Genomic DNA, 15,170 nt, shown 5'->3' on the forward strand with positions numbered 1-15,170 from the left:
TAAGCTCGTCTGACTCTGTTTGGTAACGCTTTTTACAACAAGCTTATAGCTTATTTCAGGAGCTTATAAGCTATTTTTCAGAAGCTACTTCAAGTAGCGTTTGAGCTTATAGCTTTTAGCTTCTCATATTTTGTTCCATTTTTACCCTTACCACTTTAACTAAAACCCATGTTTACCCTTAATAATTAATTTATTATAATTTAAAACAAAAAAAAAAACGATGCTACATAACGTATAAATTGTGTGTAATTTTTATTTTCAATTGTGCACACAGCAGTAGCACAATGAATTCATAACGTATAAATTGTTACGTATGATAATTTTCTCCATGTGTGTAATTAGTTTTTCCTATCTCCATTTATACGTATTTTTTTTTGTTTTATCCTTCGTTCTTTTTAACAAATTTTTTTAATCATATGAATTGATTATTTTTTATTTTATTCTTAAAATAAATTTGTAAACTTTAGTTTTTTTTTATTAATGTATAATAACTGGAAACTGAATCGAAATAAATTGAAAATAAATTTTTACCGAAAAACAATAATTTAATAATATATAAACATTTATTAAATTTAAAATATTTAAATTATCAAATATCTTAAATATTAATTTATAGTAGTATAAATTTTATATGAATTAATAATGTCCTTTTATGTAATTTTACATTTATCAGCTAGTTCAACCGTTATTTTTACCAAACACTTTAATTAGCTTATCAGCTATCAGTCATCAGTCATCAGCTATAAGCTATCAGCTATCCGCTATTTTTCCAAACAGAGCATATATGAATCATATTTTTCATAACAAAATGAAACTATTGGATGATGGTGCCCTTGGGACATTAGTTAAACAATTAAAAATTGAAAGAAAAGACAAAAGTTAGTGTTAAACATTTTTTCAAGTTGTCCTCGTGAGCTTAGCTCAGTTGGTTGGGACAATGCATAAAATATGCAAAAGGTCCAGGGTTCAAACCCCGGCCACTACCAAAAAAAACATTTTTTCAAGTTTCAAAAAGTAAAAATATAATTATCAAGGTAAAAATTTCCTTTGATAATACCTTAACTAGTGTTCCGGGGTACTAGTTAGCATTTCCTGATTACTATATGCCTAATTAAAACGCAAGACAACATTTTACCCGAATTTGCCATTACTTAAAAACGTGTTTTTTTTTTCTTTGTAATTAAAAATATTGCAATTATAATCGACAAATAAAGAAACATCAATGTAAACACAATAAACCCGTCTTCTAGGGGTGTCGGGTCTGGATGACCCGCTCAACCAACATAAACCAAACTGCATTTTAGCCAATCTGTTTAAGTTTGTGTCCAACCCGATTCAACGCATTTAAATCCGTAGTAGTTTGGTTCCGGTAACGAGTTTATGATTTCAACACCGTGAACCCGCGAACCAAACCCTTTAAAAAAAGTTACATTTTATAGTTTTTATAATATAATGTAAGAATTTTATACGTTAATCGTTTTGAGTAAATTCAAGTGTTTACATTTTAAATACCAAAATTTAATTTAAATGTCATAATTTTCATGAAATAGAACTTCTGCTTAACTGTTTCATCAATCCTCAGCAATAGTTGCTGCCATCTAAAATCATCATCCACCCAAACCAAACCTTGCATTGTTTAATTAAGCACTCCAATGGAATAAATTTCCAACCACTGTACACCTCATAAAAAAGAGAAGACAATGGACAGTATTAGTAACCAACCAATTACTATAAAACAATAACAGAAATACGTTCACCGGACAGGACACTACACTAACACCGTTTGAATTCACACACATAAAATTGTTGATACTTGAAGATACAAATATGCTCACTCTGTCACTCACAACAAAACAAACCACACGCACGAGGCAAAGGTGACTCATATTTCTGTTACAACAATGCAACAGTACTGTCATTGCAAAACAACACTCACTCACTATGTATCATTGTTCTCTAACAATGTAACAGTACGCACTCTCATTCCACCATCACTTCTTTCTCTCCTTCTCTCCATGGATTCAGTACTCTCCAGTATTCTCATCATTCTCGCTATTCTCTTCATCACCTTCATCCTCTCACTCTTGCTCCGTTTCCTTCATCTCCACATCAATCACCGTCGTCTCCTCTCCAACTCAACACCACCGCGGCAACCACAACCACCGCCACCTTTGACGACGATTGTTACCGAGTCACCGCCAGCTGCAGTAAACATTGACTCATCACTCCCTCCGACTCCGTTTCATTTCACCTCCGGTTCAACACTACCGCCGTCGCAACAACCTCCACCGGCGCCGGAAATACAACGATCAATCGAATCACTTCCTACATTTCATTTCTCCTCCATTTCCACCACCACTACGGCCGCCGACTGTGCTGTTTGTCTTACCGCGTTCAGCACCACTGACCTCCTCCGCGCTCTTCCTAGGTGTTGTCACGCATTTCACTCCGAATGTATAGACAATTGGCTCCGTTCTTCCAACCTCTCCTGCTGTCCTCTCTGCCGTTCCACCATTTTCGCTTCAGAATCCGACCTCGCCGCGATTCTCCGATCACCTTCCGACAGTTTCCGAGTTGAAATTGGAAACGTGAGCCGGCGAGAAATCAATCTCGAAGCCGTCGCGGAAGACGCATTGTCATCGTATTCCATTGGAGGATCATTCGATTATCATGTAGTGGAGGTATCACAGGTTCCGGTGAGTGCAGTTTCGTCATTTCGTGGTTCTGGAAGGTTCTTCAGTGGAAGCAGTCGCAGAATTGGTGAGGAGATTACCGAAATGTTTCGTTGGCTTTCAGGGGATTATTAGCTTAATTCATTAATTAATATTGCTAATTCCTAATTTTCATCAACACTTAGTATAAGTTTAGTGTTTTAAACCTCACATTTGATTTTACATTTGAGGCATTATGACCCAAGGAAAATTCTACTATGGACACAAATATAAACAAATAGTGTTTGGGCACACATACATTAAAATATTTTTTTAATAACAAAAAACAAATTGATAATAAAGTGATTTAATAGTTTGAAAAAAAGAGTTGTGATGTATGTGTGACCAAACACTATACATTTATGTTTGTGCCCATGTAAGAATACCTCATGACCCAATTAGAAACCAATTAACTGCCACGTCAGACATATACATGTTATTAAAATGAATTGAAAATGTTAACTTGTGCCTTTGAGACACAAATTTAGAAACTAAACATGGAAATGTTTTCTTGAAAATTGTACATTCAATGTATTAAAATTTTAAAATTTTATCTTTTCAATACAAAAGTTATATTTTAATTCCCTTTTTAGCTTCTTAATTTGTGCCCTTAGGGCACAAGTTAACATGACCCAAAATGAATTGAAAGGGAATCTCATCTCATATTACAGGGGAATCGTTGTTCAAGATGTTTCTTTGGACTACAATTTAAGAGACTATTTGATCATTGTTCATTTTAAAATGTTTTTGAAGTTTTGGGACCTTGCAAATGTTTGAATACTTTATAATTTGTGCTTTATACTTGCAAAATTAAAGCCGTGAATTCTAAAAATAAATGACGATTATTCGGGATTTTTTGTTTGATGCAATGATTATCGAGGATGAAGTATTTATTTGATCCATCAACCACAACATCTCTAATGAACTTTTTGCTTTTTCAGACAAGTTTCGCGGAATCAGTTACAGGTGAAAACCCGTATCTAAAGACGGTTTTGCGTCACAATGAGGGGGATGCACATTTTTCACCACTTTTCCATCGACTCTCCTTATTTGTAAAGTAATGTCATAGTACTACCAAAAAAAAGTAGAGAACTACCAAAAAAAAAAAAAGTAATGTCATAGTAGCTCCGTCGGATCAAAATTTTCTTGTATACATTACGATTGAAACCCCGGCCACCACCCAAAAAAAAGAATAAACATCGACGTAGTTTACACCAAATTAAAGTTTATATTGAATAATTAGTTCACGACTTTAATTTGACAGTTAACTAATTGAATAATCGACATGTTTTCCTTTGATAGTGTTTTGTATAATGCCTAATATTATTGTTGCCATTGCTAATAGGGGGATACACGCTTTTTTTTCCTTTTGGGCTGTATTTTCTTCTACTTAATTACCTAATAATTATCTCATTTTCAAAACAAAAAAAAAATTGACATAACCTCATTTTCTCTTCTTTTAGCTTTCCAGTATTCCATTTTCTTTCATCCATATTTCCTTCATCAACCAATTAAAATATGGAGATTAAGTTATACCGGTTTCCTTAAGAATTAACAAACGATTTTATGTTTATTAGCGACTAAACTGGTCTCACACTTTTCCTCTGTTATGTTCACGATGCATTCGTTAAGGAAGTAAATATAGTAAAAAAATTGAAACTTGTGTAATCAAATATTTAAAGATGTAGAAAATGTCATTTTCAATGTAAAACTTACTTTTTTTTTTCTTAAATACTGTCTTGAAACATTTAGCATGACCCAAAATTAATTTATTTTTCTTATGTAAACTTTATTTACTATTTGCCACAAAATAATTTGAATAACTCTAGTTGTAATGTAATTTGTAAACCACTCCGTTTATTTTTTTTTGTTACAATAAACCTCTCCTTTTTATTACCCTTTAAAACAACACTAATGTTTTGGTAAGGAAAAATGACACTAATGTATGGTTGACATCAATAACAATCTGACCACCGTTGAGCCACCACATGCAACTTTTTGACCGTAGAATCATACTCGTGTCACCTTACCAGCCACCTAACAATATACAGTATTTCTTTTGATGATTCCTTCTGAAATAATAACATTTACGTTCAAAAAGGATTATATTTACAACAAACTATTGGAAAATAAATTAGCAAAATGTGATCAACACAAAAAATTGTAGCATCCTTTCTAGTCTTCGTGTGTGTGTATATATTAGAGTAGTTTAGCTCTTCTATTGGTCTTAATTTTTCCTTTTCCATGTAACAATTCTAAGCCTGTGTTTGGAATACCGGTGGAAAGCCACAAAAACCACGTTTTGGCAAAAGCTGGAATTTCCAGCTTCACAAAATCACGGTGAATATGACATTGGGCAGCGTGCACAGTGAAAAAAACGTGATACCAAACACATAGTAACTATGACATTACTTTGTGTAAAAAAAAAAACTATCACATTACTTAGAATGACTAATTACGTTAAGAAAATATTAACATAACAATTAATATACTAAATTTTATTATAAAAAATATTAGTGTGTAAAATAGTGTTGTGTAATGTATAAGTTGTTTTTCACTATTACATCAATAAGTTACATCATATTTTATTTAATTTAATGGTAAAATTTATCGATGTATCAATAGAAACAAACTTATTGGTTCATAAAACATGCTTAATAACCACCAGAAATATACTAAATAATTAATTATTTAATTTGTGTAGCACATAAAACATGCTTAATAACCAACTGAAATTGTTACAAACATTAAACACCAATTACTACAATCATGCTTAATTTTTGTGTATGGTTCAAAAATAGCATCTATCTATAGTATAGTATAGTTAGCTTTTGTTTTTTTACAATTACGTATATAGCTTCTTTAAATGTGTGAATCAGGCGGCATCATATGAAACACTAATATCGTGGCTGCACTTTTTGCCTCAGACGTGGACAGCCCCATCTACACTGATTCTAATTAATGAAAAATACAAATATTATTAAATTCTGTCCATAAAAATTCTTATAAATATCTTCTGAGCACAAACAATATACTCCTAAATTTTTTTTCTTTATTCTGAATTCAAGTATTTATTGGTTTCACTATACATTACTTGTCATTGTTGTGATCAAGATATTTTCCTCTCCAATAGCAATAACTCTCTGGTTAGTCCATATGTTCTGTATTTTATCCTTTCTAAATTTTCTGATATCTTGTTTCAAGTATCATTGTTATTCTCTCTCCAAAGGGTTACTTAGTTCATTGGTAATTTAGTACATCATGTGACCAAATTTATCTTATGCTATTCAACATGTCTATTCTTTTTCTTGTTATAAAGAAAATATATTCTATACATCTATGTTCATGCAATCATTTGAAGGTATATTTATTTATTTTAGTTGGTTGTTGATTTTCAGTCATATTCATAATATATGTTGTAAAATAAACTTATATATTGATCTAAATTTGATTGAAGGAACTGCATGAATTGGTTACTTATAAGACATGACAGCAAATAGTGGGAGAGGAACTGAAGAGCATAAGAGGAAAATCAATGACCCTTTGCCAAGGTCACCTAGATTGTGCACACCTATTAGGAAGGAAAATGTGATTGGTAATGAGAATAATAATATTTTGACTAGAAATTTTGCTTCCTTTGCTGGATCTGGACCTCCTAGTACTAGTTTTTGTTCCACCACAGATCCTAAACACATTGTTGAAAAGTTACATGTTAGGAATAATAAGAACTTGAATGTAGCTTTAGGTATCCCTCCACATAACTTTAGGCAGCATCAGAGGAATCAGTTAGGTATTGAGTCTAAGTATAATAATAGCTTGAGTAGAGAAATTGCACAGAAATCACTCAGATTAAGCAAAGGACAAAAGGGAATTGATTCTAGAAGAAACCTGAATCATGAACAGTATAAAGCTTTTGCGAATATAGGCAATATGGATAATACACATTTTGTTAGCAGTAAAATGCAAAGTTCTTCAGCTACATCTAGTTATCCTCAGTTGTTAGGAGAGAAAACAGTGAAGGGAAAGGGAATTCTTCATAATGTGATGTCTGGCGCGGAATGTTTTAACGATGGACTCAACTTAAGAGCGTGGATGAAGTCTGAAAGTCATAAAGTGAAGAAAACCTTAAGGCTGTATATATTTAAACAGATTTTGGAATTGGTTGATTTTGCACACTCTCAAGGGTTTGTCTTGGAAGACATAAAACCGTCTTGTTTCGTCTTATCGCCGTTGAATAAAATTAAATACATTGGTTCATATAGCCAACATGTGTTTGATGACCAAAAATCATGTTTCACCGTATTTAAGTCATGCCTTAAGGCCATCATGACCTGCAATGGAACAAGGAAAATGCCTTGGGAACAGGATACCTGTGCATGCCAAAATTTGAGTGCAAAGAAGCAAAAGCTATGTGAAGAGACAGCATCTCTTAAGGAGCAGCATCACTTCAACTGTATTCATGGCAGTGACACAAAAATGGACATGGAATCAAGGGTTGATAAAGAAAGGCTGTGCGTTGATGGTTCGAGTTATCAACATGCTTTTGCAGAAGAAAAACAGTTTATTTCTGAAACAATTCAGTTTGAAGAGAAGTGGTATTCTTGTCCAGAAGTGCTCAATGAGGAAACTTGTACATTTTCATCAAATGTTTATAGCCTTGGTGTTCTTCTTTTTGAGGTCAGCAAATTTTTAACACATTTTTATTACTTTCATAAACCTTTATCCTGCATAATTTTCCCTTGATAGCCAAAATATTTTGCTAAGTTTCACTAATTAAAATAACCATAGGGCTGTTATGCACAATTTAATCTAACCTTAGGATTGATTATGCTATCATTTTTAACTATTGAGTTGCTTCTCAGTTTTTAGATCATCACCCTATAATTATTCATGACCTATTTTGTTAACATTTTAGTGGATGCTTCTCACAGTTGCTGTGCAATATTGAGTCATTGGAAGCACATTCAACTGTGATGTTTGATATGCGTCATAGAATCTTACCGCCAAAGTTTCTATCACAAAATGCAAAGGAAGCTGGTTTTTGTCTATGGCTTCTACACCCTGAACCGTCTTCTCGTCCCAATGCCAGGTAAAACAGTATGCTGCTGTTCTTATGCTTGATGCTATTATTCTGAATGTATATTTTTAATGGCTGATAGAATATTGTCATTGATGTTCAAGGACTATTCTGTTTCATCTATAATATTTTAATTATCTTTTTTTATGTATAACAGGATGATTTTAGAATCTGAATTTATACGCGAATTAGAGGCATCAAATTCTGGTGATAATAATGTTATAGTATCTGAAGATGATGTAGCTGACACACAGGAATTACTGCATTTTCTAATTTCAGTTGAAGAAGAAAAGAAAAAACATGAAGCTAAATTGGCAGAAGAGCTACATTGTTTGAACGAAGATATCAAGGAGGTAGAAAGAAATCATTCGTATGGAAGTGATTCAGCATTTCCATCGTCACAATTGAACTATCTACCTTATCATGATTCTTCCAGTAAAAGTATTAGTAGATCTTTTCCAAGTTCATTTGTTGATGAAGCAAAATTTATGAATAACATAAGTCAGCTAGAGAATAGTTACTTCTCCATGAGATTCCAAGGCCCGCTCAAGGAAGCTGCAGCCGCCAAAAGCAGTGATAAAAGTGTGATGGAAACCAGATGGAGATTGCCTCATTTAGAGAATGTTGGTAATGGGCCAAAGAGAATTCAAGGTTCTATTGGTTGTCTAGGACCTTTCTATGAAGGTATATGCAAATTCGCTCGTTACAGCAAGTTCGAAGAGCGCGGAACATTGAGAAACAGTGATCTTCTTAGTTCTGCCAATGTGATATGTGCCTTAAGTTTTGACCGAGATGAAGACTACATTGCAGCAGGTGGAATTTCAAAGAAAATAAAGATATTTGACCTCAATGCTATTTCAAGTGATTCTGCAGACATTCAATACCCCGTCGTCGAGATGTCAAACAAATCAAAGCTCAGTTGTGTGTGCTGGAACAGTTATATAAAAAACCATCTGGCATCTACTGATTATGATGGTGTGGTTCAGGTGTGTATGTGTAATACTTGCAACATTTACATAACATTTGATGAAAACTAAGATATCATTGCTTTTTCTTCTGATTGTTTCTATGTTTTCATTAACATTAATGTTATGTGACATGGTTGGATTCAGATGTGGGATGCAGGCACTGGTCAGCCACTGTCTCAATACACGGAGCACCAAAAGAGAGCTTGGTCTGTTCACTTTTCGGCGTCCGACCCAAAAATGTTTGCCAGTGGAAGTGATGATTGTTCTGTCAAACTATGGAATATCAGCGAGGCATGCTTCTTTTTATGCATTTTGATTTTTTATTACAAACCATAACTAAACGATATTTTAATATAATCTCAGAACTTATGTAGCAGAATAATATTAAAAGAAATATAACTATGTGACTTGAAAGACAATTGATGAGTTGAATGTTTATGCTTCATAAAAAGTAAAATAATAATCTCATAATGCGGTTGTTTTTTGCAGAGAAATTCTATAGGAACCATAATGAGCCCGGCAAATGTATGTTGTGTTCAGTTCTCTGAATACTCCACAAATCTTTTATTTTTTGGATCAGCTGATTACAAAGTGTACGGTTATGATCTTCGTAACACTAAAATTCCTTGGTGTACGTTACCTGGTCATGGTAAAGCTGTTAGCTATGTAAAGTTTATAGATGCACAAACAGTTGTGTCTGCTTCCACTGATAACTCTTTGAAGCTATGGGACTTGAAGAAAACTAGCTCAACCGAGTTGTCCTCTGATGCTTGTGACTTAACCTTTAAGGGTCATAGTAATGGAAAGGTTGGTTTCTCTACTCATGTCACCTCACTTTTTGTTTTCTTTTGTCTATTCTAATTGTTTCTTGTTCATCTTTCTTCTCCAGAATTTCGTTGGTTTATCTGTTTTGGATGGATACATTGCATGTGGTTCAGAATCTAATGAGGTATACTTTTTAATTTATTGTATTCTTGATTTTATGATATAGTACAATAGTCTGTCTGGATCTCTGGTAAGCTGATTGTATCGTGAGACTAGCAAACCGTTTCACATTCTACGCTACATTTGGCCGAAGAAATTAGTTTATCATAATTTTTGTGGAATTTTTTCTTTTTATTACTCTACGGCGTTTTGGGAGTCTGATCATACAACAGAGTTACATATAGACTAAGCTCAATTAACATTGTGCTTGCTTTCATCTTGATGAAACTCCTTCGCAGATACCCGATAATTAGTTGAATTCAATATCAAGTGAGGGATCGAAAGATACACATTATGATTTCATTTTGAACATTTCTATTTTTTCTACCTTTCAGGTTTACTGTTATCACAAATCTCTACCAGTGCCAATGGCTTCTCACAAATTCGAGTCAATCGATCCCATTTCTGGTCATTCAAACAGTAGTGATAACAATGGACAGTTTGTTTCTAGTGTCTGCTGGAGGAAGAAGTCTAACATGCTTGTTGCAGCCAACTCAGTTGGAATTGTGAAACTACTTCAGATGGTATGACAGATACATTTTATTTGGCTAAGACCAGTGATTTATTCAGGCTTCAATGATTAATGACGCATAAAGCTTAAATGGAGAGGAGAGGGTATAGAGTTTAAATTGTTTCAAAGAGGCATGCAATAATGTCTCTTTAGTTTTCATAGATAGGTAATCTTGTTAAGATTTTGTTATCTACAACATGACATGAAGAACACTTTTTTTCCTAAAATATGAACAAAATATGCCGAACAAGAGATGTATGAAGCACGTACATATATATATATATAGGCTTTTGAATTTAATCACAGGTGAAGCTGTAGCATGCAAGTCTCTTTAAAATATCATCAAGTGGCAAGTGAAATTCTTCTCATTCATTACTGCAATGCAGAAGTTTTCACTTCAAGAATTTCGCATATATGTGATGTATCGAATAGGAACACCGGCCGATTGAACTTGAAACTATGTCAAATTTGTTGTTTTACAGCATAGCTCCTTCTTGCTTCTGTATATCCATGCTTGTAAGACTGCGTTCTGTTGAGGAAGTGAGGGACATATTACTATATCAGATGACATCCCTAGATATTCTAAACTTCCAAATCACTTTAACCAAAAAAAAAAGTACATGATATCATTCAATTTAACACCATCATATAAAGTTATGTAAAAGTTGAATTGCATGAAAAATTATATCTTTGTTGAAGATTGGCAAGGAATGCAATCTTAGGTAGGATGGTTTAAACTTTTTTTCTATTTTTTGTTTTAGTTTTCTGCTATGTTTGAAAGTTTTTCTAGCCAGCACCATAATATTGTAATCTTCAGTTTATATTTCCACCTAGTCAGAAAGGATAATAAAATTGTGGAGGAATTTTTTTCAATTTTCATGCATTGAAGAGACTCTTGTTGTGGTATGAATACATGGAGTCAATCACAGTACTTTTTGCTTATCCTATCCTTATTCACAAACTACTTATGTCAAGAATTCCTTAATTTAAACTAAACTTGAGTAAATTATATGAATCCTTCCTTGCAAATTGCAAATTCTATGTTGTGATCTAAGCTAGCTCAGAGTCTGAGACATGACCAGAAGATGATCTTCTTATTATCCTTGGACTTGATAGTAGATGTTTAGCTGAATTAATCCGCATGCTTCGCAATCGAGGGGACATTTGTGGAGGTCTATCTAGTCTCCCTTTCGGTGTAACTGCATCGATAAGCATATGAAAATGTCAAAAACCAGTTAGAATTTATTCAAACATTGATCTTCACACACCCTTGAAAGTAAAGACAGGACTAAGTTCAATATTATGCTAGACGCCATTTTTGGATTCCTGATATTATAGGTAAAGTCCTAAAATCACAGGCTTTCAAGTTACTTTGCATGCCACATAATAATAGCTGTTTGCTTCTTTTCATTGACCATTGATGTCAACATGGAATGCAAATAAATTTGAAAATAAATTTATTTGCATCATTAGCATGATGTGATGATGGTAACTTAAAGATAAATGATCAAGTTAGTAAAATTCACTAAATCGTCATTAATGAATTTCTATCCTTTTAGAACATTAGCTTCTTAAACAAACCTGCATTGCTGTATTGAAGAATTTCATGCATACTACTAACAAGAGCCGAAGAAAATTTCAAAGCTAACCTGGTTGTTTGATCCTCATATCTAGAGATTTCCTGGTCGTAAGCCTCCTGTTGTTTACAATCTCAGGTCCAAGTGAAGATTTCTTTTCTGTTACAGATGGAAATGGCTCGTCACCTGAAGTAACAAGCTCATCTCCACATGCCGAAGCATCACTTCCAGATTCAGAGAAATCCCTAGAGCATGTTCTTACTTTTTCACGCTCAATAACTCGATAAGAAAACATTTGAAAAGGAATATTAGATATTGGCGACAATTCAGAACTTCCCCAAGAAGGAAACTTCCTCAAAAGTGCTGACTCTACATCACAGTAATCTACAAGTGGCACTGGTGGGTCTGTCTCTCTACTGTAACCAGGATTCAATACAAGAAATCTTTTTACATAACGAAGAACTCTACATATGGACGAAAAATTCGGACGTTGATTTGGATCGGTATGCCAACATCTCTTTGTTAAGTTGATAACATATTTCGGTGAATTGAGTGGAAAAAGTGGCCTCTCTCCTGCTCTTATGTTTCTGCTCATTTTCTCCCCTTGAAGATGACTATCTTCAAAAGGAACTTTTCCGGTGAGAAGCTCAAAGCAAACCATTCCAAAACTATACACATCAGATTTCTCTGTGTACTTGGATATCGACGCACCCCCTGAGTGTTCTTGCTCTTCAAGTACCTCTGGAGAGTACCAAATGAATGAGAGGTTTCCATTTTGATTTGCATTTCCTTTCTGGTTCAAGTCCTTACCAGAAGGTAGACCTAAACCTGATATCTTGCAATGCAAGTAACCTTCTGGAGAGGTACTTCTAGGCTTAACAAGAATGTTTGAAGGGTTTAATTCTCCATGATACACTTTCTTTGAATGAAGATATTCCATTCCTCTTGCAATCTGAAGCATAATATCAACCGCGACATGAAGCAAGAATGGTAATCGCTTCCTCGGACCATGAACCTCTTTAATATGATTGCTAAGTGTTTTGCTCATCAGTTCCATCAACAGAAAACATTCTTTCTTCTCCTCATCAGTAAAACCACAAAGACAATCCATTATATTTGGATGTGAAAGCGATAAAAGTTCTTTAATCTCACCTTCCAAAGCATCAGTGTCACCAGAACATTGTCTTAAAACAAAACATTCACCTAACCATTGAATCTCTTTGTACTGATTTCCATTCCCTATTCTTCTCCTCACCTGATAGTCCTTAGAACCGACCAATATTGAACTTGGAAGAAGCTTGGCTTCGAGTGATTCTGATACTTCTGAATTCCTCAAAAGTAAATCGATTAATTTTTTCTCGTACTTTGTTGCTGCATCTGACACTTTTTTTTCATGGATTTTGTTGAAAAGAAACCATCTATCTTCCTTCCAAGCTGTATCATAGCGGTTGCACAAATCCTGAGTAATGAGGTACTGCTTCCCAAATTTCCACTTGAAAAGCTTCATGTCTCGAAATTCTTTTCTATACTTATTTGAATTGATAAGCCTCTTCCTTTGCATCTCCTCTTGATCCCAACCTGATGTCTCGGAAGCCGATTCAATAGCTTCGATCACAATAGGCATGCAACATAGCAAATTGTGTATGTAAAACTCAACACAATCTGTATTGTTACACAAGGTAATGGCATTAGCCCAAAAATCCTTTATTTCCAAACAATGCCTAATGTAAACTTCTCCTTCTTTGAAAATCTTATGGATCTCTCTTAAGGGGTGTTCTAGAACTTTCCACTTTCCATTCTTCTCTTCAAATTTCAGATTCTGTATGATCTCATCTGCAATAGATTCATATGCAAAGCTGAAGACATCTAGAAGAAGACAACATTGTCTCTGATTGATTTGAATGTTCTCTCTGAACACCATCACAGCTTTCAAACTTCCTAGTGCCTCACCAATTTGTCTAAATTGTTCCATAACTTAACTCTGGTTTTGATCTAAAACAAAACCTGTAAATAAAAGAAGAGGTGAATATTCATTCATATTCACAAACAAAAACCAATGTAAACTCACAAAGTAACACAGACACGACACTAACACATGTGGTTACATTCAATCACTTCCGCTTTCTTAAATTATTACCGATGTCTACGTGACAGTGTCGTGTTTGGTGTTCATGTCATAGGTAATCCATCAATGAGTTTAGATGCTAACCAGATAAGAATTGTGGCAAAGAAGGAGATTGATAGATCAAGCTCCTTCTATTGTAAAACTGATGCAGTTTAAAGCATTTTCAATTTGACTTAAAACTAATGAAAACTTCCTTAATTCATGTACATTAAAATGAACAGAAGTTTTTTTTTTTTTTTAAAAAAAATTATGTGTTCTTGGTTATCTATGCAAGATGTGACACCACTAATTTTCCAAGAGATTGAAATCGTAAGGAACCAAAAAGAAAATATTGAAAAAAATGGGTCTTTGTTAAAATATTGAACTTTGTAACATTAGAAAAGACTAAACAACAAAATTTCCGGATTGTGCTATGATTCAAGATTAGATTATCTTTTGAGTTTTGAGGTAAACCACTCAAACATTCCATTGTGAACGGTTCTGTGGGGGACATAACATTTCTCCTAGTTTTATGGTTTTTTCTGGTTTGTTTCGTATGACCAATTCTTTCTATGTATAATCATCACTTTATACGTGTCTCATGACAAGAAATCTTCAAATATTCTTCATCTCGTACTTCTTGTCATATTCCAAAAAAACATCAAAAATTGACAAAGATAGAGAAATAAGAAGTGTAAAAAAGTTTTACCCATAGATGTAATGATGTGTTGCCAGGGGCGGACCTGGACATGTCTTGGTGTGGCAAGTGTCACATCACCCCAAGCTGATTTTTTTTTTTTTTCCACGAGTCATGCCCAGTCCAAAACAATAGAGTGTTCAAAACCGAATCAATCTAATAGAAAAGTTGTAGATTGAATCAATGGAAACTTCAAAAAAACACATTTGGTTTGGATGTATTTAGATCATTTTTTTACTCAACTGCATGGTTTGGTTTGGTTTACGATTTTTATTTTACCAACCAAACCAAATCAAACCGCAACATAATCTTAGTCTTTTACATTTCTTACATAATATAATTATTTTTTGTTCACGTTTTTAAGTCTATATTGTTTAGTGAAAATGAAATTTTTAAGTTGGGTGAAATTAAAAACATTGTCGGAAACATTGTTAGAAGTATGTTGTGTTTTAGCTTTTTAACTTGATTTTTAATGTTGAAAACAAAAAATTGTATTGTCTGGTAAAAAACCGCACCAACCGATTCAATCCAAACCGCATTG

The 15,170-nt window shown here is 33.7% G+C and overlaps 3 protein-coding genes across 8 annotated transcripts; 2 read left to right on the top strand and 1 right to left on the bottom strand.

Moving 5' to 3' along the window:
* Positions 1-1,535: 1,535 nt before the first annotated feature.
* Positions 1,536-2,840, top strand: LOC146897583 (E3 ubiquitin-protein ligase ATL4-like). Its single transcript, XM_085736105.1, has one exon. The coding sequence runs from the start codon at positions 1,902-1,904 to the stop codon at positions 2,805-2,807; it is 906 nt and encodes a 301-aa protein (XP_085592231.1). The 5' UTR covers positions 1,536-1,901; the 3' UTR covers positions 2,808-2,840.
* Positions 2,841-5,810: 2,970 nt separating this feature from the next.
* LOC146897584 (protein SUPPRESSOR OF PHYA-105 1-like) lies at positions 5,811-10,556 on the top strand. 2 transcript variants are annotated; one of them, XM_085738868.1, is made up of 8 exons: positions 5,811-6,072; positions 6,169-7,388; positions 7,643-7,800; positions 7,946-8,774; positions 8,901-9,047; positions 9,246-9,563; positions 9,646-9,705; positions 10,076-10,556. In XM_085738868.1, the coding sequence occupies exons 2-8, from the start codon at positions 6,198-6,200 to the stop codon at positions 10,268-10,270; spliced, it is 2,898 nt and encodes a 965-aa protein (XP_085594994.1). In that variant the 5' UTR covers positions 5,811-6,072; positions 6,169-6,197; the 3' UTR covers positions 10,271-10,556. The 2 variants fall into 2 exon arrangements, with proteins under 2 accessions (XP_085594994.1, XP_085594993.1); XM_085738867.1 differs by having other exon boundaries at positions 5,811-5,857.
* Positions 10,359-14,456, bottom strand: LOC146897585 (uncharacterized). 5 transcript variants are annotated; one of them, XM_085738870.1, is made up of 4 exons: positions 14,038-14,311; positions 11,901-13,832; positions 11,331-11,450; positions 10,359-10,780 (listed from the first exon to the last, which is right to left on the bottom strand). In XM_085738870.1, exons 2-4 carry the CDS (start codon positions 13,798-13,800, stop codon positions 10,728-10,730), a joined length of 2,073 nt encoding a protein of 690 aa, XP_085594996.1. In that variant the 5' UTR covers positions 13,801-13,832; positions 14,038-14,311; the 3' UTR covers positions 10,359-10,727. The 5 variants fall into 5 exon arrangements, with proteins under 5 accessions (XP_085594996.1, XP_085594995.1, XP_085594997.1 ...); XM_085738871.1 differs by having other exon boundaries at positions 10,386-10,780; positions 13,966-14,098; XM_085738869.1 differs by having other exon boundaries at positions 11,901-14,423.
* Positions 14,457-15,170: the final 714 nt, after the last annotated feature.

This window comes from Medicago sativa, chromosome 8 (genome assembly GCF_051527215.1).
Source record: "Medicago sativa cultivar Bolivia chromosome 8, Bolivia_mono, whole genome shotgun sequence".
Classification (NCBI taxonomy): Eukaryota; Viridiplantae; Streptophyta; class Magnoliopsida; order Fabales; family Fabaceae; genus Medicago; species Medicago sativa.